This window comes from Nannospalax galili, unplaced genomic scaffold (genome assembly GCF_000622305.1).
Source record: "Nannospalax galili isolate Female #2095 unplaced genomic scaffold, S.galili_v1.0 scaffold555, whole genome shotgun sequence".
NCBI lineage: Eukaryota > Metazoa > Chordata > Mammalia > Rodentia > Spalacidae > Nannospalax > Nannospalax galili.
The window spans coordinates 551,031-573,907 of record NW_008335583.1 but is presented as its reverse complement, the minus strand read 5'-3'; the positions used below and the strand labels follow the sequence as shown (position 1 = coordinate 573,907).

Genomic DNA, 22,877 nt, shown 5'->3' with positions numbered 1-22,877 from the left:
CCTAGTTTTCGACAACACACACACACACACACACACACACACACACACACACGCATACACACAGACCAAGGGGTGGGGGGAGAAATCTGCACGCACTGCTGCTCCCTCTCCCACACTTTGGTGAGATGACAACCTCTCCCTGTGCCACTTGCCTATTCCTGATTTACAGACTTGTTTTTTTCTGTCCCTTAAATCTCCAGCTGTCAGACCCTGCATGGACTGATTGCACATCCTACTTCCCATTTTTATACTCAATGTCTTTTTAAAGTAGGATGTGTAAGCAATTAAACCTGCATAGCTGATTAAGTTTTTTTTTTAATGTAAACTCGACTCTCAATAAAAATAAAACAAAAGCTTTGGTGTAAATGACTAGAGACATGAGGACCCTCCCATCCTTCATCAAGTTTCCTTGTGTGACTATCAGTGTATCTTAAAGATGAGCTTGCTAGCAGTGCAGCGTGAACTCATGCACAGTGAAGTCACTTGGGGATGCCTAAGCACCCATACGACATGGAGCTTATATTAGCTTCTCTGCTCTTAAAAGGAAACAGTAGGAAGTGTAAATACACCATCCTCAACAGAATAGAATCACACGGATGGATGTTGGCATATCTTTCAAATAACCAGTTCCTAAGAGAGTTGTATGCTGATTAAAACAACCAAATTTCCATATACAATTTATTTGCAATTCACCATAACTTGGGTTGAGTAATCCCACATTAATTATAACATTTATTCCATGGAGTAAATAGCCATCCCATTAAAATATGTATTAAAATGTGCATGGCTAATGCTTCATTGTTTTAAAGTGATTAGAACAAATAATTTTAAATTAATGGGCTTTGTGTCTCTCTTCCTACAGAAAGTACAGCCTATGAAACAGCCACTGTAATTCCAGCTACTCAGTGAGAATTGTCTCATGGCAATTACATGAGCTTCGTGTTGCTATTATTTTCAAATTAGAGTTAATGAAATTTTATAAACTGACACAGCTAAATATATTTTACCATGGACAAGCTTTAAGATGAAAATTTACTGAATTATGTCACGATGTTCCATATGACTTAACAATGCACATGTCCCATCATATAACTTTCAGTGATAACTGAGCTTATAATCAGTATAAACTTTTTATATACAAAATAGACTAGCAGACACAAAAACAAAACATCAAATTTTTTCTAGAAGAAAGCTATAATTACCAAAAGTTATGCTTTTTTCCTTCCTTTTTATTACTTCAGAATTGGCTGTTGAGATTAGTTTTTTTACGTAAGTATGTATGTATTTATCTTTTAATATGAAAGAAGTCAGTTCATAAACTGTTTACTCAGAGGCAAACAAATCAGGTGTTCAGACATTACTGGAGCGGAAGGAAACAAAGCCAGGTCTGTGTCGCACTTGGCTAAAGGGTCTCAGGGAAGAGTTACTGGGATTTGGGAAGGTTGCTCTTCTTCCCTCAACTTCAGAGCATTGTTACACCTTTTACTCCACAGAAAACAGAGAACAAGCAATGAAGGAAAATATAAATTATAAATTATATAACCTTCCAGCGTTTGGAGCATGGCAAATGCATATCTACAAGATACGGAAGATAATAGTCTAACTGGTGTCTCCAACTTCCACCAATAGGTTATTTCTGAGGTTTTTGAGTAGCTCCAGCTGGCCTGGAACTCACAGAGATCCACCTGCCTCTGCCTTCTAAGTGCTGGGATTAAAGGCATGCACTGCCATGCCCTGCAATATTTCTGCTCACTAAAGAAATTGAAAAATCACTAGCTTACCTGAATAACAGCCTTACATGTAAACAAATATACATATTAAGATTTTAAGGTCACTTCAACTATCTTTAGTATTTAAATAATTTGCTTAAAAATGGAATGAGGGGGCTAGAGAGATGGCTCAGCAGTTAAGAACACTGACTGTTCTTACAGAGGACCCGGGTTTGAATCCCAGCATCCAACATGGCAGCTAACAACTGTCTGTAACTCCAGTTCCAGAGGATCCGACAGCCTCTTCTATCCTCCATGGGCATTCTATCCTCCACCGGTGCACTTACCTACATGCCGGCATAACACTCATACACATAAAATAAAAATAATAAATGATTTTTTTCAATGGAATGATAAAGGTGTAAGAATAAAGATATGTTTTAGATGCTTTTATTATTGAAGAAAAATAGTTTGGCAAAGGAATCTAAAATGCAGAGAACAATCAGTTAAGTTGTGAGCTGCGGATCAGGGAATTACCTCGCCATAGGCTTTATCCTTCCATTCTTTTATTGTGGGTGTGTGTTTGTGTGGGTGTGTGCTTGTGTGAATGTTGGTTATGTGTGGGTGTTTGTGTATGTGCTAGTGTGGATGTGTTTGTATGGATGTGTGTGTGCTTATGTGGGTATGTGCCTCTGTGTGTTTGTGTGTGTACTTGTGTGGGTATGTGCTTGTGTGAGTACACATGTGTACGAGTGCATATGGAGGCAAAGGGTTGACTGCTGAACTGTCTCTCCAATCCAATTTGTCTTTTGAGACATAGTTTATCTCTGAGACTTGGGGCTCACCACATAGACTAGGCTGACTGGACAGAGAGCTCCAGGGACCCTCCTATCACCACCTTCCCCAGGCTGGGATCACAAGAAAGTATCAGCACACACAGCTTTTTTTCTGTGGAGTGCTGAACTCAGATCCTCATGCCCATAAGTGGTCCCCAGGTGGGGCTATCTCCCCAGCCTCCTCTATCTTGCCACCCATATCACATTTCAGACATACTAACAGATGTCCTCTGGGAAAGTAAGACAGGATGCTTAACCTTAATCACTGCATACTGGAGCTGACAACAGGCACTTGAAATTCTGCAAGTCACTGCTATCAATGGTTCAAAAGACATTGGCTACCTCATCAGCATCCATGGCTGTCAGCTGCATAATCTTAGATCCATCTCCAATGTTCTCCTCCACAGTGAGATCCAGCATGTCTGTTGGAAACACTGGTGGGTTGTCATTGATATCCTGAAGGGTTATTTCTACCTACAAAGAGAGAGAGAGAAACAATGCATGAGGGTTCTAACTAAAATACATGCTGAGTCCTTTTAAGAAGCCTCCCAAAAAGAACTAAAAACATCCAAAGAACAATATTCACATAGATAAAGATATAAAATATTGAAAAAACCCACACAGGATCAAGTAAAGAATATCTGAATTATAGACATAACTCTAAATAGTCACTATGGATTTTACACTAGATAATACCCTCTGAGAGCTGTCACTTTACTCCCCAGTGAAGATCTCCCAAGAACAAGACCATCTGTCATCTAGGCATGGCATGCTGCCCAATACTATTAAGGTGGTGTAGAGTTTCTGCCATAAATATTTACAGATTGGCAGCTAATGTATGGGGGAAGTAAAGACATTCATGCGTTGTTTTAAGAAACTCTTGTAATTTCCCCCATTTAACTTCAACCCTCAAATTTCAGGACCCTAAAACTATATACGCACCCATCTCTACTACCATCAACAGTAACAAAAATGCACCAGCCTTCTCCTTCAGTGTCATGTTTCTATAAATGACAATATTAATTGCTTTGTCTGAAAAGTCCTAGCCAGAGTTATTTGTTTCCCTACCTAAGAAAAATGTTTAAAAGAAAAGATCTGTGGAGCTGAAACAGTAATAGCAGCTCTTGCACCTTGTACCATTTATCTGTCAATCTAGGTACAAAATGCTGAGGTTCTGACAAGAAAAGGACAGATGTTGCAGGTGAAACTGAAAGCTTACCTGAGTGGGTCACAAAACTAAGTCAGGGAGAAAAACTCACCCATCTAGCAGGCAGGGCCATAACAGGGATGCTTTTCTCACAGAATACAATGTCATCTTTTTTAAAAAAGTTTTTTTAATGTGTATGTGTGTTTGTGCCTTTCTGTGTAAATATGTACCACATGCATCTAGGTGCCAAGGAGATCAGAAGATGGCATCAAATTCACTGGAACCGGAGTTACAGGCCGTTCTGACCTTCCCAATGTGGGTAGCTGAGAACCAAAATTGGGTTGTCTGGAAGAGCAAAAGGTGGTTCAACTTATTCCTGGGAAATGTGAGACTTTCTATAAATGACAATATTAATTGCTTTGTCTGAAAAGTCCTAGCCAGAGTTGTTTCCCTACCTAAGAAAAATGTTTAAAAGAAAAGATCTGTGGAGCTGAAACAGTAATAGCAGCTCTTGCACCTTGTACCATTTATCTGTCAATCTAGGTACAAAATGCTGAGGTTCTGACAAGAAAAGGACAGATGTTGCAGGTGAAACTGAAAGCTTACCTGAGTGGGTCACAAAACTAAGTCAGGGAGAAAAACTCACCCATCTAGCAGGCAGGGCCATAACAGGGATGCTTTTCTCACAGAATACAATGTCATCTTTTTTAAAAAAGTTTTTTTAATGTGTATGTGTGTTTGTGCCTTTCTGTGTAAATATGTACCACATGCATCTAGGTGCCAAGGAGATCAGAAGATGGCATCAAATTCACTGGAACCGGAGTTACAGGCCGTTCTGACCTTCCCAATGTGGGTAGCTGAGAACCAAAATTGGGTTGTCTGGAAGAGCAAAAGGTGGTTCAACTTATTCCTGGGAAATGTGAGACTTGCAGCCTTCCCAAGTGTAAATCAGCAGCTTCTCCTTGGTGGACAGCTCTCTCTACATCTTTCCTCCAAAGAAAGATCCACGATGGCTGTGACTGCAGCCTGTAAGAGGCAACCAATTCCCCTGAAGACTGATCAGAGAGACCTGAATCAAATTCTTCCCTGCTCCTTACCCAGTTGAGCATGAATATTTAATTTCCCTTGGTCTCAGTTCCTCATCTCAAAATCAGGATTTCATGTAGGAAACTGAAATACACACATACCTATGAACACATTTCATTTGGCTGAAAACTCCAGGTGTCATTTCCTTGACTTCCACCTCATTTGGTACAGGGTGTCTTGTTCACCACTGCATACTCCAGAAGGGCCAGCCTGCCTAGAAATTTCCCTATTCCCATCTCCCATACAGCTGGAGGAGTGCTGGAATTCAGACATGTGCTTCAGTGCCCAACGTTACATGAATTCTGGGGATTCAAACTCAGTTTCTCACATTAGCATGTCAAGGGCTTTACCCATTGAGTCATCTCCCAAGCCCCCAGAGCATTTTAAAACTACAGGACCATTACCTCTTTTGATCTGATACACTTTTCTTTCTAATGTAATGATTTCATTTATCAGGGTTTCAGTGCCACTAGCTTGGTGTCTCAGAAAGTCATTACTCTCAGGTCCCTAAATTGTGCCCACCGTGGTGACCATGGACAGCATCTGTTTCAGCAATACCAGCTGGTACATTTGTAACCGGTAAGTCAAAGACAGAGCTCCAGCTGCCCCTGTAACTGTAGCAGGTGAAAGCAAACCTGTTCTTTGAGGGCCAGACATCTAGCCCTTGGGTAAGCATCAGATAGACCCATGTCAGATATACAAGGGTTTTATCATAACAGTGTAATGTAATCTTGGAGGTCAATTTTCACAATCTGTCACAACACATACCTTGAAAACAGTCCCTGGACTCAAACTATGAAAACTGTTGGTAGTTTCATTTTTCTTTAAAATTTAGGCACTCAAAAGAGGGGCTTCTGAGTTGAAATTGCTTTGCTTTTCAAAACAAATATTGAAAGGCAATTATTTTCGTTATTTCAGGCCCAAAGAAATGTACAGACAAATGTAACATGCCACAAGGATTGGGCACAGCAGACTTGAGCAGCTCTCGGTTTTTCTTTTAAGGGGATGAAAAGGATTTTTACAACACATGCTATTTTCATTTAGGAATATTATGAACTATTTTAAGGTTTCAGATAAACTTCCAAAATGGTCTGACCTTTACAGAAAAAGGCCTTTAAAAATTATAGTGTTAAATGTTGCTTCCAAACATCCTTGCTGTTTGTTTGATTCCTGTGTTTTAATAATATTTCAAAACAAACCAGAGAGGGAATAGGAATTGTTGACAACAGAACCAAGAGAATGATCCAAGCACATTATCCCTTCTGTAACCATCAAAAGAAATGACAACCACCCATTTGAAAAGGTTAGGCAGTTCCAAGAATTACTCAGGTCGAGGGACAAACTTCTTGGATCCAAGATGTCAACAATATGTTTTCTGGGTAGAGTATTTATAAATACTTCAATTTGTATGTATGTCTATGAACACTTTTCACCATGAAAGGACCAGTGCTCTGTGATTTCTTCTGTGACTTTTCGTGGCTAACACAGACCTATCATATGACAGACTCCAGAATGCTGAATGAATCAATGTTGGCATGAGTGATCATGTCACAGCCAAAATTTTCCAAATTCCGGAAAAGAATAGTATGCACATATATGAGAATATATTTATAGCTTTGACATATTTTTAGATATTATCCATTGTATTTGTTGGACATGTGCAGGTTTTTGTGGTAGCACGCTATTCTCTGTAGCTGGCTGGCTGAGGCCACATGGCTGACGAGTGCTGTAACTCTGGGTTGTTAGTTCTGGAGGTTCACTAACTGTGATCTCAAATAGAAAGACCACAGATCTTACTACCTCCATTTCCTGTGAGGGCTGTATATGTAGACACATGTGTATATGGTGCACTTGTGTGCACAGATGTAGCCCAAAACAATGTCTGTTCTGTGCGCTAGTTATCTTGTAACTATTAAAATACTGAAATGTGTGACTCAATGTATATGCACTTACATAATCAGGATGAAGGAAAAATCTGAAAACAGCTTTTAATTCCTAACCCTCATCAACCTCTGTAAACGGATTCTCAATGTGTAGGGGAAAAGTTTGGGTTCTTTGGGAAGACTGTTGCATTTGTAGTGCTCTAAAAGTTCAGAATCCCATTCATTTGAAGAAATCTTAAGTATCATCATGTTAATTTCCTTTATTTCACAGAGCACCAGCACCAAGACACTGAGATGTAAGTGGTTTATCTAAGAGAAATAAAGCTGGGCCTCATAGCTGTCGCCCACTGAACCTTCTACAGCCCAACAGAGTCAGGACATCGGAGCAGGCTGAACGATGTGCCCACAGTCACCAGGCTGAGACCTTACATAAAGCCAGAGACCTGCCACATGAACATACTGATTAAAAGTAAAAGAAAATTATGACTGAGGAAGTGAAGAGCAAATTTGGAAAAATGTATTTTATCCACCCTTTTGCCATTTTTAGGATATTGCATCTGTACCTTATGATAAGATAGTCCAATAGAATTTTTCTAATCGACATCACTGGAGTTCAATCATTCATTGAACAGGAAATTCAGGGTGTCTATTTTAAATAAAGACAGTAATAGTAGAGATACAAATAAAATTGATTGCTTTTAAAATACCAACAAGATTTTTCTTTTTTAAGCTAAGTAAAAACACTCATTTCAGAAATTACTAAAACCTAAATAAATTGGAGGTATGGCAAGTACACAAACTATAAAAGAGCGAGACATGCAGTGTCAAGACAAAAAGTGACTAGGTTTTCCGCTGGTTGAGTGGCAAGTATAATCTGCAACATTCATGGCATTTATCTTTGTGGAAATGACACCTGAAAATTAAATTCCATACACATTTTTGGACACATGGACTGCCTAAATTATGGGAAGCATTGCATCAAAAATCGAAATGAGACTTTACACACACTGACTCTGCAGAGATTGAGGAATTCCATCGAGATTATGTAGCAGTACAACTTTTAATTAGCTGTTTTACTAAGCACTGTTTCAATAACATAATCTCATAGCTCTGCATTTTTTTACATAGATCTATGCATTACTGAGATTGGCAGTGATTGAGTACCACTTATTCCAAATCTTGAGGTTACAAATCTTTTGGAAGTCGATTGCTTTCAGATTTTGGAATATCTATAAATCTATAGTGACTTATTTGGGGGAAGAAACTCAAATCTAAAGGACAAATTTCTTTTTGTTTAATATGTACCTTCTACACCTAGCTTGAAGGTAACTATGAAATATCTCCAGAGTACCTGTGTTCTGACCTGCTTCCCATAAGGTCAAGTGTGACATATTCCACCCGTGGCTCTGTTTCCATGCTCAGAACACTTTGTATTTTGGAGTATTATTTAAGATGATCAGAGTAGAGATCTTCAACCTGTCACTGTGCCTCCCAAGTTCTCCAGTGTCATTAGTACTACTCAAAATACCAACAAGATTCTCAGATTTAGAGAGAAAGAATCTGCCTTGTTCATTTACACAGCCCACCCTGCCTACCATGGGATTTTTCCTTTAGAGATATGCCATTAAAACAAATACGTTTCTGTATTTTTATTGCAGTCAAATGTTGAGTGAATGAATTGCTAAAATAGACGTGTTACTAGAATATGAAGAGTGGTTGAGCAAAGCTGACCTCTCTACAGTATCTAGTGCCATCTAGTCCTGTTGCTCCCCCAGCTCTTAGGCTTCCCTCTGGCCATCTTCTCTCTTTTTGAAGGTATTAAATACGTTGTGATGAGTCAATGACTTCATCCATGCCCAGGATGATGACTTAAAAATTAAGAGCTTCAAGTGAACTTCCCTATGGCTTGTTCAGAAAGGTTCCTTTCGAGAGATGAGGGCATGGGATCCTCAGCGGGGCCAGTGCCACAGGGTCACTCCAGTGAGCATGGCCAACCACAAGCCAGTGACATTTTACTAAATGGTACCTATGATGTACATATATAAACTAGGTAAGTACTACTTAAAATCTGTGAGCAAAACATTCTAATCTTACTCTGAACACAGTTTTAATTTCATCAGAGTAAAGCAGATGCTGGAAACCATCCACTTCCTTTTCTGTATGGAGGTAAATTAACAATTGAAATCCACACCAGGATCTGTAGAGTCCTCAGGCCTGAACTGTCATTTACTGAAAAGGAAAACTCCACCTTTCCTGACTGGCTTGTGGAGCCCATGTTTCCCATAGTGCCTGGGCTCAGCTGTGCAGACAGCCCAGGATCAATGAGTCAGGGTCACGTGCAAAGACAAGCCACCTAACTGTCTACTCAGGAAGTCAGAGAGCAGTGTTTATTAAAGACAGACAACAGGATGACTCATTAGAACCACTGCTCAGAGTAGATAATTGTATTTAGATTTAAACGTGTGGCCATATCAGTTCTCTTTCAATAAAACTAGATACGTCGTGATTCATTTTATTGACTGAGATTGGCAGTTTGATTATGTTCCTAAGTTACTGGTAGCAAATCTTTATTTATTAAATTTATGTGAAAGCCTACATATACTGTAATTCCACAAGAAATGGGTTAATAAAGTATCAACTAGAACTCTGACATTCTATATCAGTTTTGATTTTGTTTTTATTCATAAAACTAACTGTATAACCACTCGGTAGAATGTATGGATGATTCCAATAAGTGGAGACTTAATCTGGTCACTAGTATAAGGACAATTCAAGCCTTATTTGCATTGTAATGTGTGGCTTTGGGTTCTAAGCAGCTCCGTTTCTTGACAAGAGGAACAGTACTGCTGTAAGGCTGGTGCCAGGTTCTGCCTGGCTTCTTTAATTGTGCTTCTCGGTTCATTCCCTATTTGGGGGTGACGGCTGTCATGAGTCTGGGTGACGTCTCTCCCTGCATCTCAAACACTTCATCTCGTAGCAGAGCCAACATCCATTATGGTTTGCAAGTGACTCATATTGTAGTTATGAGAAGGCCCTAACAATGACAGTTTACATTTAAATGCCCCAAATGTCAGGAATGTGCTATTTGGACTGTGGAGGCATGCAAGGTTGCTCTTACCCTATGAACAATGCTTTCAGGTATTTATTTATTTATCATATAGAGCCAACCTAGTTCAACAGAATCTGTGGTGTCTGCAATAACAGGGGACTGTCTCATCTTAATGGCATGACTGAAACTTTGAAATGGAAATCTTAAAAGGGAAGGGAGAAATCAGACTTCTGAAAACAGAACTCCCATGCCACCCTGTGAGACTGTCAGGGGCCTGAAAAGCATTGATGTCTAGAGAACATGAAGTTCCACAAGGCCTAGCACCACTGAAGTTTCAGGGACCATCAAAAGGTAACCTGTGTATTTAGGTAGGATTCTTTTCTTTAGAACTAAAAGAAAGCCAGGTTATTCAGAACTGCATGTGACTTGTCAGAATTTGAAGGCCAATCTGGGCTGTAGAGTGAGACCCAATCTTAGAAGCCCCATAAAGAGAGAGAGAGAGAGAGAGAGAGAGAGAGAGAGAGAGAGAAAGAGTACATGAAGTTGTCAGAAAAAAGTGAGAGGTGTTAAAAGGGAGGGAGTGGGTGTGGATTTGATCAAAATACCTTATATGCTTGTATGAAATTCTCAATAAAAAACTGGAGATAAAAAATTAGGGGACTGAGGAAATTACTCAGTTGTAGAATGTTTGCCTCGAAGGCATGAAGATAACTTTTAATACCCAGAACCTCCATTAAAAAAAAAAAAATGGCTGTGGTATCATAGACTTGTAATCTGACATCCACGGTAGAGACAGACAGGGAGATTCCTGGGACTCCCTGGCCAGCCAGCTTAGCCTTGGCAAGTTCCAAGGCAGTGGGAGACCCTGTCTCAAAAAAAAAAGACGATAGGGCACAGTGGGGCACAAATTTTGAGTTCCAGCACTCAGGCACTCCGGAGGTACAGGCAGGCAGATCTCTGTGAGATCTAGGCCACCCTGGTCTACATAGCCAGTTCCAGACAATGTGGGGCTACAAAAAGACCCTGACTTAAAACCAACAACAACAACAACAACAAAAGATGGAAGAGTCTCAAAAACAAAAGAAAAAGAGAAAAAAGAAGGTGGAAAGCCCCTTAGGCAGTACTTGAGGTTGTCCTGACATCTACATGAATACACACCCATAACCACACATATATACTTATTCACAAATGAAAACTGGACAAGTATTATACTAAAAATGTGAGTATTTAAATGCTATCCCATGTATGCCAAATATCATTACAATAGTGTTTTAAAGAAAACATCTTAGTGAAAGAAACATAATATAATGTTAATATTTAATAACAAGTTAATTTGGTAGAATATTGCTTTTAGGGGGATACTAGGCTACTAAGCATTTAGCATTTAAATCCATATGTTAACTTGAAATGAAGTGCCAAGTATATGTGGATCTCTGTCCCTTACTTTATACTTGTTACAGTTCAATTATTCTTGAATATTAGTAACAAAGGAAACATGTCCATTTTAGATTCTTTGGTTTCACTTTTAAAAGCAAAGTGAAAACATAATGAGTTTTAAGACACAATTGGCTTCTTATGTAAGTGACACAGATGCAACTGTGCCCTGTTAGATTTCTCACACAAAGCATTAGCTTAATCTCTCATCACTAAAACCCACCTAGCATTCAACAGCATTTGTTCTTGGAATTTTAATGCATTTCGTATAGGAAAGAAATATGCGTTACAAGCAGGCTTGTCAGGGAGCCCGGATTGTGGAGTGACCTGGTTTAGACACAAAGCAGTTAAGTCCATCAGGAAGCAGCATGCTCCATAGCTCACTAAACACGTGGTGACATAAAGAAGAGGCGAGTTGTTGTGCTTTCAGTATTGTCCAAATTAGAACCAAATAAGGATCTCTTCTAAAGCGAACGCAATCCTGTGTAACCACTGCAGCATTTCCTGAAATCAATACCACATAATTTCTGCATTTTAACAGATTCTTCAGGATGCCCAAAAGTAAATGCAGAATAAAACTTCAAGTTAAAAATATGTGGTTTGAATGTGAAACTTATGGAAAATTTTATATTATTCCTCAAAACAAACACACTGCAAAAGCATCCAGTAGTGCTCTTTTTGGTAGAAATTAATTTGAGTGAGGGAGGCACACATATCAAAGGGAAAATTTGATAAAAAGTAAACAAATAAAAATATTCCACCAAGGTTTGTCTTTGTAGTTCTTTCTTGATTAGTTGGTACTAGACATCATGAAATAAAGAAGGCTTCTATTAAGACAGCTGAAAGGGTTGGGAGATAGTTCAATTCATAAAGTGGTCACTTTGTAAGCATGGGGACCTGAGTTCAAGCCCCCAAATCTTTGTAAATAAATGCCAGGTGTGGCAGCTCCTGCTTGTGAGTCCAGAGCTGGGGAGACAAAGATAGAAAGACCCCTGAGAAAGATAGTATGCTTTCAGTGGAGTTGGATGAGCCATCAGCAGTCCAAATCAGAGCTTCTTACTTGGGTCAGTCCACTAGCAGTTACCAGGAGACAAAGGAAGATGTGAATTATTGTCCTTTGAAGCTCAATGGCTCTTTATTATGCAACATTCCTGTGGCAATAGCAATCAGGTACACAGGCAAACCCAATGGATTTATTTACTGAATAGCTTGCATAAATTTCATGTTTTCTTTTCTTTTATTTTAAATATTTTATTTTTTTATTTTATGTGCACGAGTGTATTGCCTGCATGTATATGGGTGTGCCTGTGTCATGCAATGCCACGGAGGGCTTTGGATTCCCCTGGAACTGGAGTTAAGGATGGTTCGTAGCCACCATGTGGGTGCTGAGAATCAAACCCGGGTCCTCTGCAAGAGCAGTCAGTGTTCTTAACCACTGAGCCGTCTCTCCAGCCCCAAAATTTCATGTTTTAAATAATGGATAAGAGACACAAAGAATCAGTGCATCCTAACCTGGGGTGTGTCTGGTGCTGAATGTAAGTTGTGTCACTCTGCTCTTGTTAATAAACTGTCCTGCTGTATTAGCTTGCCTCTCTCAACCCCTAGCTTCCACTCTGTTAGAGGAGTCAGCTCATTATGGCAGCAGTGGGCCTGCAGCTTCTCCTTTGCAAGGCAGCTGGATGGAAGCACTGGAGTAGCAGATGGACCCAAGACTGATGCTGCATCATCATAAAGAACAAAATATAAATTTCTACAGCAGAGAAGAGGTAATTCAAAGGTGCTTAAAGCATACCTTGGCAATAACAGATTCTTCAACAGATGGTGCTGGAACAACTGGATATCATGTTAGTTGTGGAGGAATAAAGCTAGATCCCCAGCTCTCACCTCACACAAAAACTAATTCTAAATGGACAAAAGACTTTAATGGAAGACCCAAAACATTGAAAAGAAACCGGGGAAATAATTACATTCACAACAGCCTCAAAGAAAAATAATAAAATATCTTGGAATAAAGTTAACAAAGAATGTGAAAGAACCCTACAATGAACACTTTAAAATTCTGAACAAAGAAATTGAGGAAGAGACTAGAAGATGAAAAAGATCTCTGATGAAGAATAAATATTGTGAAAATGGTTACCTTACCAACAAAATTCTAAAGATCCATGCAATCCCATGCAAATTCCAGTGATGTTCATCATAGAAATAGAAAAAACAATCTTAAAAATCATTTGCAAACACAAGAGACCAGAGAACCAACCAATTCTGCTAGAAGTATCATCAAACCTGATTTCAAGTTATATTACAGAACTATAGTACTTTAAAGCGGTACTGACGCAAAAGGATACATGAAACAATGGAATAGAATAGAAAATCCAGATATAAGACCATGTAACGACAGTCACTTGACTTCATAGAGGACAAGCATATGGCTGGGAAAATTAGATGTTTATATGTAAAAGAATTAAACTAGATCTAGATCCCTCATTCCACACAAATATCAACTCCAAATGAATCAAGGACTTCAACTTAAGACTTGAAACTCTGAAACTGCTAGAGGAAAAAGTGGGGAATACACCTCAAGACGTAGGCACAGGTGAGGACTTTCTGAATAGAATGCAAGTTGGTCAGGAAATAAGCCCAGTCATCAATAGATGGGATCTCATGAAATTAAAAGATTTTTGTACAGCAAATGAAACTGTCTGCCAACTGAGTGTAGAGACAGCCTAAAGAATGGAAAAGCAAACAACCTAATTTCAAAAAAATAGGCCATGGAACCAAACAGAGAATTCACAAAAGAAGAAATACAAATGGGTAATAAACATTTTTTAAAATGTCTTCAACATCACTAGTCATCAGGGAAATGCAAAGTAAAACTACTCTGAGATTCCATCTCACCCCATCATCAAGAGAACAAATGACAACAATTGCTGGCCGGGATGTGAGAAAAGGGGAATGTTTAGCCACTCATGGTGAGAAAAGAAATTGGTGCAAACACTATGGAAATCAGTGTGGAGGCTCCTCAAATCCTAGAAATAGATCCACCATATGATCCAGGAATACCACTCCAGGGCATGTATTCTATGCTACTACAGAGTCATTTGCACACTCGTGTTCAGTGCTGCTCTATTCACAATAGCCAGAAAATGGAATCAGCCTAGATGCCTGCCAACTAATGAATAATGAAAGTGAGGTAAATAGATATAATAGAATTTTATTCAGCTGTCAAGAAAAATGCCTCCCACTAATGCACAATGTTCTAAGCTAGATGGTCTTGTATAAGCACAGAGAGAGAAAAATGAGAGCGTATCTGAATGCTCTGTGAATGTGCTAAACACCTACGGAGCTGCACACACTCTTGATCAGGTGAACCCCATGATATCAGAATTATATCTTACAAAAGCTCTTAAAACTTAAGTAAAGGGTCTTTTGGAACTGCTGTGCTGAATAAAATAGAAAAGTATGTTTCATAGGACGTCCTAGTGTGGAAGCCAACCTCCTGTCTTGGGGATTTCCAAAGGATGTTTTTAGCAGTTATACCTAAAAGCACTTTGAAAACAGGCACATTTGCGGGTCAGCGAACTTCTGGGAAGATGCAAGATATCTAAGTGTGAGCATAAGATTACTGTAGTTAGTTCCTGTTACAACTCAGGACAAAAAAAAAATCTAACCACAATAAAATAAAGACAGAACATTTGGAGGAGACTGTGGACATCACTGGTTCTGATGACTCACAGACCACACAGAGATGGTACAGCAGGTGACAGTCAGATGATGTCAGGAGTGGCAAGGACTGTCAGGATCAGCTCAGCCAATATTTTCAAATACCCAGAAAAGAACTTTAGACCTGTCTCTAATTTGTGAGTTAAGAGAGATCTGTTCCTAAAACAGATTTTTTTCCCTAACACCTTACCCTATAACAAATAAATGTCAGTTGTCCAATCAAATTCACATAGTTCTCCTCTAACACATTTATCGTCTTCATCCAGCAAGTGTTTGGAATAACATGTCTCAAGTAAAACATAAAGGCTGCACCCTACTGAGTGGTTCACATCTGGATTTGTCATTTTCCCCTTTGGTCCTCAGCTCCAAAAAAAAGACAAAATGACAAAATGACATTGGAAACTTACATCCAATTGCCCCATTTTCTTCATTGGTAATCTTTTGGCTCAGTGATGGGGTACAAGACTAAGGCCTCATGGATGCACGGCAAGCACTCTACCAGGGGATCTCTACTTCAACTGCCATCAGTAGTCCTGAGATATTAAAGACCTCTTTTAAATGGTTGTCAATATGTTTACATGGCATAAAGAATATGGAGCACATATAATCTGGTACAGGTGCTCAAGAAAAGATAGTTGATTTTGATATTATTACTTAATAGTACATTTCTGAAGTTTCACTTCTTACCAATAAAACACAAATGCATATAATATGCACATAAAAATAGATGACACTTATAGAAAAAAACTATCTTATTAGGAGCATTTTAGATACAAAATAGTAAATGTAAAACTATTTCTTTTTAAATTTTTATTTATTCATTTTTATTTTACGCATATGAGTGTATTGCCTGTATGTTTGTGAGTGCATCCATGTCATGTCATGCACTGTCTGCGGAGGACAATAGAAGACATTGGATCCCCTGGAACTGGAGCTATGCACCATGTATGCACCATGTGAACACTACAGTGTAAAACTATTCCTTAGAAATATGAGTTATCTTTTAACCTGCCCAACTTTTTCTGAACAAAATATGCCCTGGTTAGTGTAATTAAGGCAAAATCAACATTGAAAGTTAGTGCAGGAAATATCTTCCTCCTGTAGACTTGCTTTTTTCTCTGTGATTTGTTTTTATGTTTTATCCACATGTATGTGTGCATGTCTGATAGTGGGTACATACATGTGTATGGAGGCACCCATGGATGTCAGAAAAGAGCATCAGATCCCCTGGAGCTGGAGTTACATGCTGTTGTCAACTGTCCAACATGGGTGTTGGGAACCAAACCCAGGTGCTCTGGAAGAGCAGCAAAGCTCTAAACCACTAAGCAATCTCCCCTGCCTCTGACTTGATTTTATCATGACAATTCTCATTTAAATCAAATCATCCTATAGATTTTGCACAAATTTTAAAACCAATTTAAATTTTGTAATTGTATAAGAGAAATTAAAATTATCTATACCAACTTTTGGTCACTCCTGCTTTGTTCTTGTGTGTGTGTGTGTTCTAAATTTTACACACTATCAAGTTATATATATATATGCTAAATAAAACTCAATGGTAGTACAGATTCCTTGTATTTGATCCTAGGTTAAAGTGTAGACTTTCTATGTGCTGTTTTATATAACCTTCATCAGAGCAGTTTGTCTTGACTTCTATCTCCATGTCTATAAACAAGGATATAAAAATATTCTCTTTCTTACTGACTCATTGCAAGTATATAAGACCATTTACCACAACACTCTAAAATCAGTCTGACAGTATTATGTAAATGCATGAGATCTACACATTGTGAACATTCATTTCATTGTAACACAGCCCTCATCACAAGTCACTGTTCCACACTTGTAAGAAGAACACTGTTTGAGAATCCCCCTTCCAGAGCCTTGTTAAGCCAGCTCTGCAACCCATGAGTTCTATGGTCTGAGTATCTCAGAGTCATCAAATTCTAGGTTCTAATTCCTGTCACTCTACTGTGGGTAGTTCTAAAGTTTGACATACCTGTTAAAAACCTGTGAGGTGACTTTTTTTGCTATATCATTACTGGGCCATTTTCTGGTACCAGTCTCATCACTGTTGCTGCCACTTAAAGCCAGTCCTGCTTCCCCGTTCTTACATTCGACTAATGCTTAGCAAATACTACCGAAATATCAGACTGCGCTAGGCACTGTAGACACAGAGCCAACCAGCAAACGCAGCTCCCTCTGGTGGAAATGGAAGACACCCTACTCAGGAAGGCATTCCTCCATTGACCCTCAGCTAGTCTTTCCAGGATAGTTTGGTCACGCATCACAAGGTAGAATATTTAGTTTTATGCACCAAAGTTTTCACTATCCCTAACAATCCCTTCATATATTTACTTAATTACCCTCTGACTCTGCCCACAAGTGCTCTTCCTCAAGGGAGGCCTTGCTCATCCATTCATTCACATGTTCACAGCACTGGGGATAAAGTCTAGAAAATATTAGTTTCTTTTTCACTACTTTAAAAATGAATTACTATTCCTATAATTTTCACTTGTGGCATTTATGTTAGACAGGGTGAAATCAAGCTGCTTTCTGAGATAGACATACCCAGGCTACCAGACTCAAGACCTTGGTCCCTTCTGTTTTTCATAGCAACTACCACAGGGAAATTCACAGATCTCCAACTGTTCACTATTGATTTTTGGAAGTTGCTCAAAATGCATGTGCATGTATGTATTCCCTCAAAGAATTATTAACACCACTAACATTCGTCCATGTGAGCCAGTGATTACATTATACATGAATGTGCTTGAATGCCTATAAGGTATTTCAGAAGCATTCAATAGACATTTAAACTGCTGGTCAATATGGGGATCTGTAATAATGTCTTAAAGAGTTCATGAGAGAGGTAACGCCTTTACTTTACCACCATTGAAACTTTGACCGCACTGGGAGCCCAATTTCCCTGGCACTCTCAGGATGTTAACAGCATTTTGCATACCTCAGCATCTGTGCTTTGGAGTTTTTGTTCTCGTTTACTTTTTCATAATTGCTTATGTTACTCCGACTTCAATATTCTACCTTCAAGGTGGACTGTGCCACTGTTCCATCCTCAGAAGCCTTTCTTGAATAGCAGGACTGTATAGTGAAAGGGAATAATCCTGTATATTGCTAAATGCTGCACAATTTAATAAGCAGTCTTTTTATATAGGAAAAGCCATGGGAGCATCTAGCAGAGTATGAGGTAGATAAGTGTTCCACACACAGGAATGATGATGATGAGATGAAATATGATTTCAGCTCCACTGTGTGGACTAGAAATCTACAACAGAGCTGACCCTTCATGTCATGTTTCCAGATCTAGCATGAGTTTGTCACCTTGTAGCTGCCCTATTTTAAGAACTGTATATCAACAACGTTCAATGCCCACAACAGCAAAAGCAGACAGGGCCTTGAGTGTTCATTTTGGATAAATAAAAAGTACATATAATAATATATGACTCAGCCTTAAAGAGAAATGAAACCATCACATTTGCTGCCACATTATATTATATGATGCCAGTGACCAACAACAGTTGCAGCATGACCTGCCTTCTGCCTGTTACCAAAGCACCAAACTCATGAAGCTCAACCCAGCAGAAGTCAGTGTGCAGTGGTGCAGAGCTTCATTTCACAAAGACAAAACCATTCAAGCCGTAAATAGTTGTGGTGGCTTTGGAGACCAGGGAGCAATAAAATAGGAAGTGATTAAACGAAAAAAACAGTGGCATGGCCACATTTTATCATTTACGTTAAATAAATAAATGAATTATTGATTGATTGATGATTGATTGATTGAATGGCTGAATTAATGAATGGATACAGGTGACAGTAATTTCTCAAATTGTTGTAGGAAAGCTTGGAGCTTTTATTCCGCTTGGCCACTTTTGATTGTAGAAGCTGTTCTTTCTAAAAAGCTAGGTGCAAAAGATTTTAAAATGTAAGTCAATGTAGTGGTGTATTTCTGTAATCTCAGCACTTGGGAACTGGAGGCAGGAAGATCAGGAGTTTAAGATCATCCTGACCTACATAGCAAGTTCAAGGTCAGCCTGGGCTACATGAGACCCAATTTCAAAGAAAAGAAAATATTTTAAACATTAAGTGTGGATTAGGACATTGCTGATCTACCTGAAACCACATCTCACTTATGCCTTCCACTCTTGGCATACATATGTGTAGTATGTGATATGTGTTCAGTTTTAGTGAAAAGCCAAAGATTGTTCTAGATTTGTCTAACATAAAGAGAATGTATGCCAAGCATACAAATGTAGTCTAAACCTCATGATATCTCTTCCTTGGCTCACTCACTTGTAAAATATTCTAAGGCTGTGTACTGCAAAGCACAATATTTTCCATTAGTCACCTCTCCAGAGTGAAACCTGAGCACTGAAGTCTTAAAGGATCACAGGACACAAATCGACAAGACTTTAACTGCACTCCAGTAACATGGGACTACGGAAGTGAGGAGAATATGATTACCTTAACTCTAGCTTCCAGAAATCCCCCTTAGCAGTCCTCAGCAGAATTTGGGCAAGGATCCAACTTTTTCTTTTTCTTAAAAGAAAGAAACAACTTTTGGATACTTTCCTATCTTGACATTTTAGAGAGATGCAAGACCTTGCCAAATGTCATGTGGTGCTGTGGTGGATATTTAATCACACTTTAGACTGTAAATTTCCATTTACTTTTGAGTTTCAAAATCAGGAAAGTTGAAAATTCAATTTCATTGAAGTCAACAATTTTTATCCATACTTTTTTATATCTAGCATATTTATGTATAGATATGTTACAATTTATATCTAACACTTGTCTAACATACAAATTGTAACATATCTATACCTTTTATATATAACATATACATACATATATGTAGACATGTATGCATATGTCATTATATATATATATATATGCTAGAGAAATATCACACGTTTCCTGGCTTTGCTCTGAAGACTCAACCAGGTCAGGCTCCTTGGCTCAATTCCAATTCTATTCTAAAATGTCTTTTCAGTTTGCTTTTTTTGTCTTTTTCATATTTTCATGGCATAAATTGTTTATGACAAATGCTGTGGAGCCTCCCATTTAAGCAGTGGCACTGAAAACCAGTTCTAATGGCCACAAAGTGGTACTGGAGAGAATGACCTTCTTGTTACATTATTGGTCTCTATGAGCTGCCAGGCCCTCTGTAGACCTGCCCTGGAACACTATATTCTTTGCCAGTGTTTCTGTCTATAAATACTTAGCACTTCCTCCTGGCTCTAAAATCCTAATTTCAAACCTACTACAAATACTAAATTACCTACTAGAAAGTCCTATAAAGCCTGAAACAGAGCTGGTGGAAGAGCTGGCCTGGCAGGCCTACATATTTCTGCACCATCAGATAGGAAGTTGCTTTTTCCACTTTTGTTGGTAGTGTCTAGTATCTAATCTACCCTAGAGAGTGGAAGTTACACACACACACACACACACACACACACACACACACACCTGATTTAAATAACTATGGATTTGTTAGTATGGCCGACCAAACTTGATTTCATATACACCACTGCAGCAGGTTTCTGAGCCCTTCATACAGAAAGTTCAAGGCTGTGGGTGTGTCTGCCTATCAGTGACCCTTGATGGTCACCCTTGATTTTTCTCTCCTGTAGGGAACCTTCACCATTTCAACTACCTATCATTAAATTTGACTCATTTTAAACACTTGAATGGCTTCTTTGCTATCTTTGATACTTAGTTTCAAAAGTTCTTACAGGGTATGTTTGGGAGTATATTCCAATGTTTGCCATATGATTGTAAAATTTTACTCCAGTCTCCCATTTCCCACTGTTCTTGGTTCATTAGTAGGTGTTTGGAAGATGTCTAGCTCTTTCCTTTCCTGAGGTATAGAGTCTATTTCTGGCATTGATAAATTGTGTGACTTGGTCTGCTGGGGCCAGTGGTTCTACCACCTCTGTTTCAGGGTTGCATAAGCCCTTATTCTTCATCTCCTTGTCTGTGAAATAGGGTAACAGAAGTGTTTTGGATATTCTTATAAAGTCTAAGTGGTTTAATATGCATGAAGTGCCTAGAGAAATGTACCTCTTATATTTACCAACTAGCTCTATCAAAATTGCTTTAAATAGGGGCTGGAGAGGTGGTTTAGTGATTAAAAGCACTCACTGTTCTTGCAGAGGACCCAGATTCAATTCCCAGCACCCACATGACAGCTAACAATTGTCTCTGTAATTCCAGTCCCAGGGGACCTGATGCCCTCTTCTGACTGCCACAGCATTATATGACATGGGTGCACTTGCACACAAGCGGTCAATACATTCACATGCATAAAAATCAGAAATAAAATATTTAAATTAACTTTACCTGAAAGAATTATTGCTAATCAAGAGTTGTACAGCAGTATATAAAAATGTGTATTTTCTGAACAGCAGACCCCAATCTTATCCAAAGGAATATAGACAACTGATTACCACTACATGAGGAACAGCTGACCTTCCTAAAACATAGACCTCTAGATAGGCTGACTAGATTCATCAGAAGGGCAAGTAATGGGGATCGGCTGGGGGTGCCGACAACAGAGCAGACAGTAGCAGGGATATCAGAGTATAAGGGCTCTAGCTGGGGGGAGGGAGGCTAGGGGAGGGTGCTACCTGGGAAGTAGGTGTATAAATAAATTAAAAAACAGAAAAAAATAATTCTTCAATGCATAAAAATTTTCTCCTTAATAATTAGTAGACGTGGAAAACATTACCATTGAAATCTACCTGATGACTTTATATCTATGCCCAGATGCCAAGGAGCTCAGAAAGTATCAGGCAGGCAGCACATGTTCGGGCTCACCATGCTTCAGGGAGTTGGAGTAAACAAGCGAGGATCACGATCCTTGGCAATCAGCCAAGAGTTGAAGTAAACAGCATGAGGCTTGGCAGCCAGCCAAGGCTCCATCTTTGGCTGACTCGGCCGTGCTCGCTTCCCACATCTTAGCTCTGGAAATTGTTATTGAATATGTCAATGCTGTTGTAATGAAATGCTTCTTCTAATTATATGCTTATTAAATAAATAATTTTTAAAAAGTGTATTTGCGGGGCTGGAGAGATGGCTCAGCAGTTAAGAGCACTGACTGCTCTTGCAGAGGATCCGGGTTCAATTCCCAGCACTCACATGACAGCTTAAAACCATCCTTAACTCCAGTTCCAGGAGAATCCAAAGCCTTCTTCTGACCTCCGTGGCACTGCATGAATGGGTGCACTCACATACATGTAGGCAATACAGTCATACACATAAAATAAAAATAATAAATAAAATGTTTTTAAATGTATATTTACTACTGTAAAAAATAAAAGGGAAATTGTTCTAGTGTGCATGTGTTAAGGCATGTCTGTGACCTCCCCTGCTAGCTTTAGTCTAATATTAATATCCTAATTTCCTGTTCTTGTTTCCCATAACCTGTATTTCCTTTTCTACTTTCTTTCCAGGTAGCCTGAGAATATGGCAACTATGACAGGCAGAACTCTCCTGACTTACAACAATAGATTATCCATCTTCTGGTCCCTGGTCCTGCTATGTCACACATATAATATAGTTCTGGTGAAAAGTAACAAGGACCCAAGAAGACACTCTGTTTTCATGTTTTTTAATCATATGCTCCTCATAATTAATGAAATATTTGGTTACTAACTGGATATCACAATAAGGCGAACTTGAAATGTGCCAAGAACTAATTTTCCACATAGGAATTTCCAACATATCAACACTGCAAGACTTGAGAAAAGAAGAAAGAGATACAGTGATCAGATTCATACCATGTGCAATGGTGAAGGATGGACATGGACAGGGCGCACTACAGAGCAAGGACAGCAAACCCAGAGAAAGTTCTTTCAGGAAGCCTGCATTGAATCTGTCATAGCAGGGAGGATAGGCCAGCAAAAGGAGAGAGAGAGAGAGAGAGAGAGAGAGATCTTGAGACCATCAGAAAGGGCACCAAAGAGGTAAGTTAGAAGGAGGGGCATGACAACC

At 39.0% G+C, this 22,877-nt stretch overlaps 1 protein-coding gene across 1 annotated transcript in view; it reads right to left on the bottom strand.

Annotated features, from left to right (window-relative positions):
• Window positions 1–22,877, bottom strand: part of LOC103731944 (protocadherin Fat 4-like) — a 165,277-nt gene that overhangs the window by 92,203 nt on the left and 50,197 nt on the right. Inside the window, 1 exon segment of the mRNA XM_008830446.3 lies at window positions 2,888–3,019. Coding sequence (XP_008828668.1) covers window positions 2,888–3,019 — 132 coding nt within the window.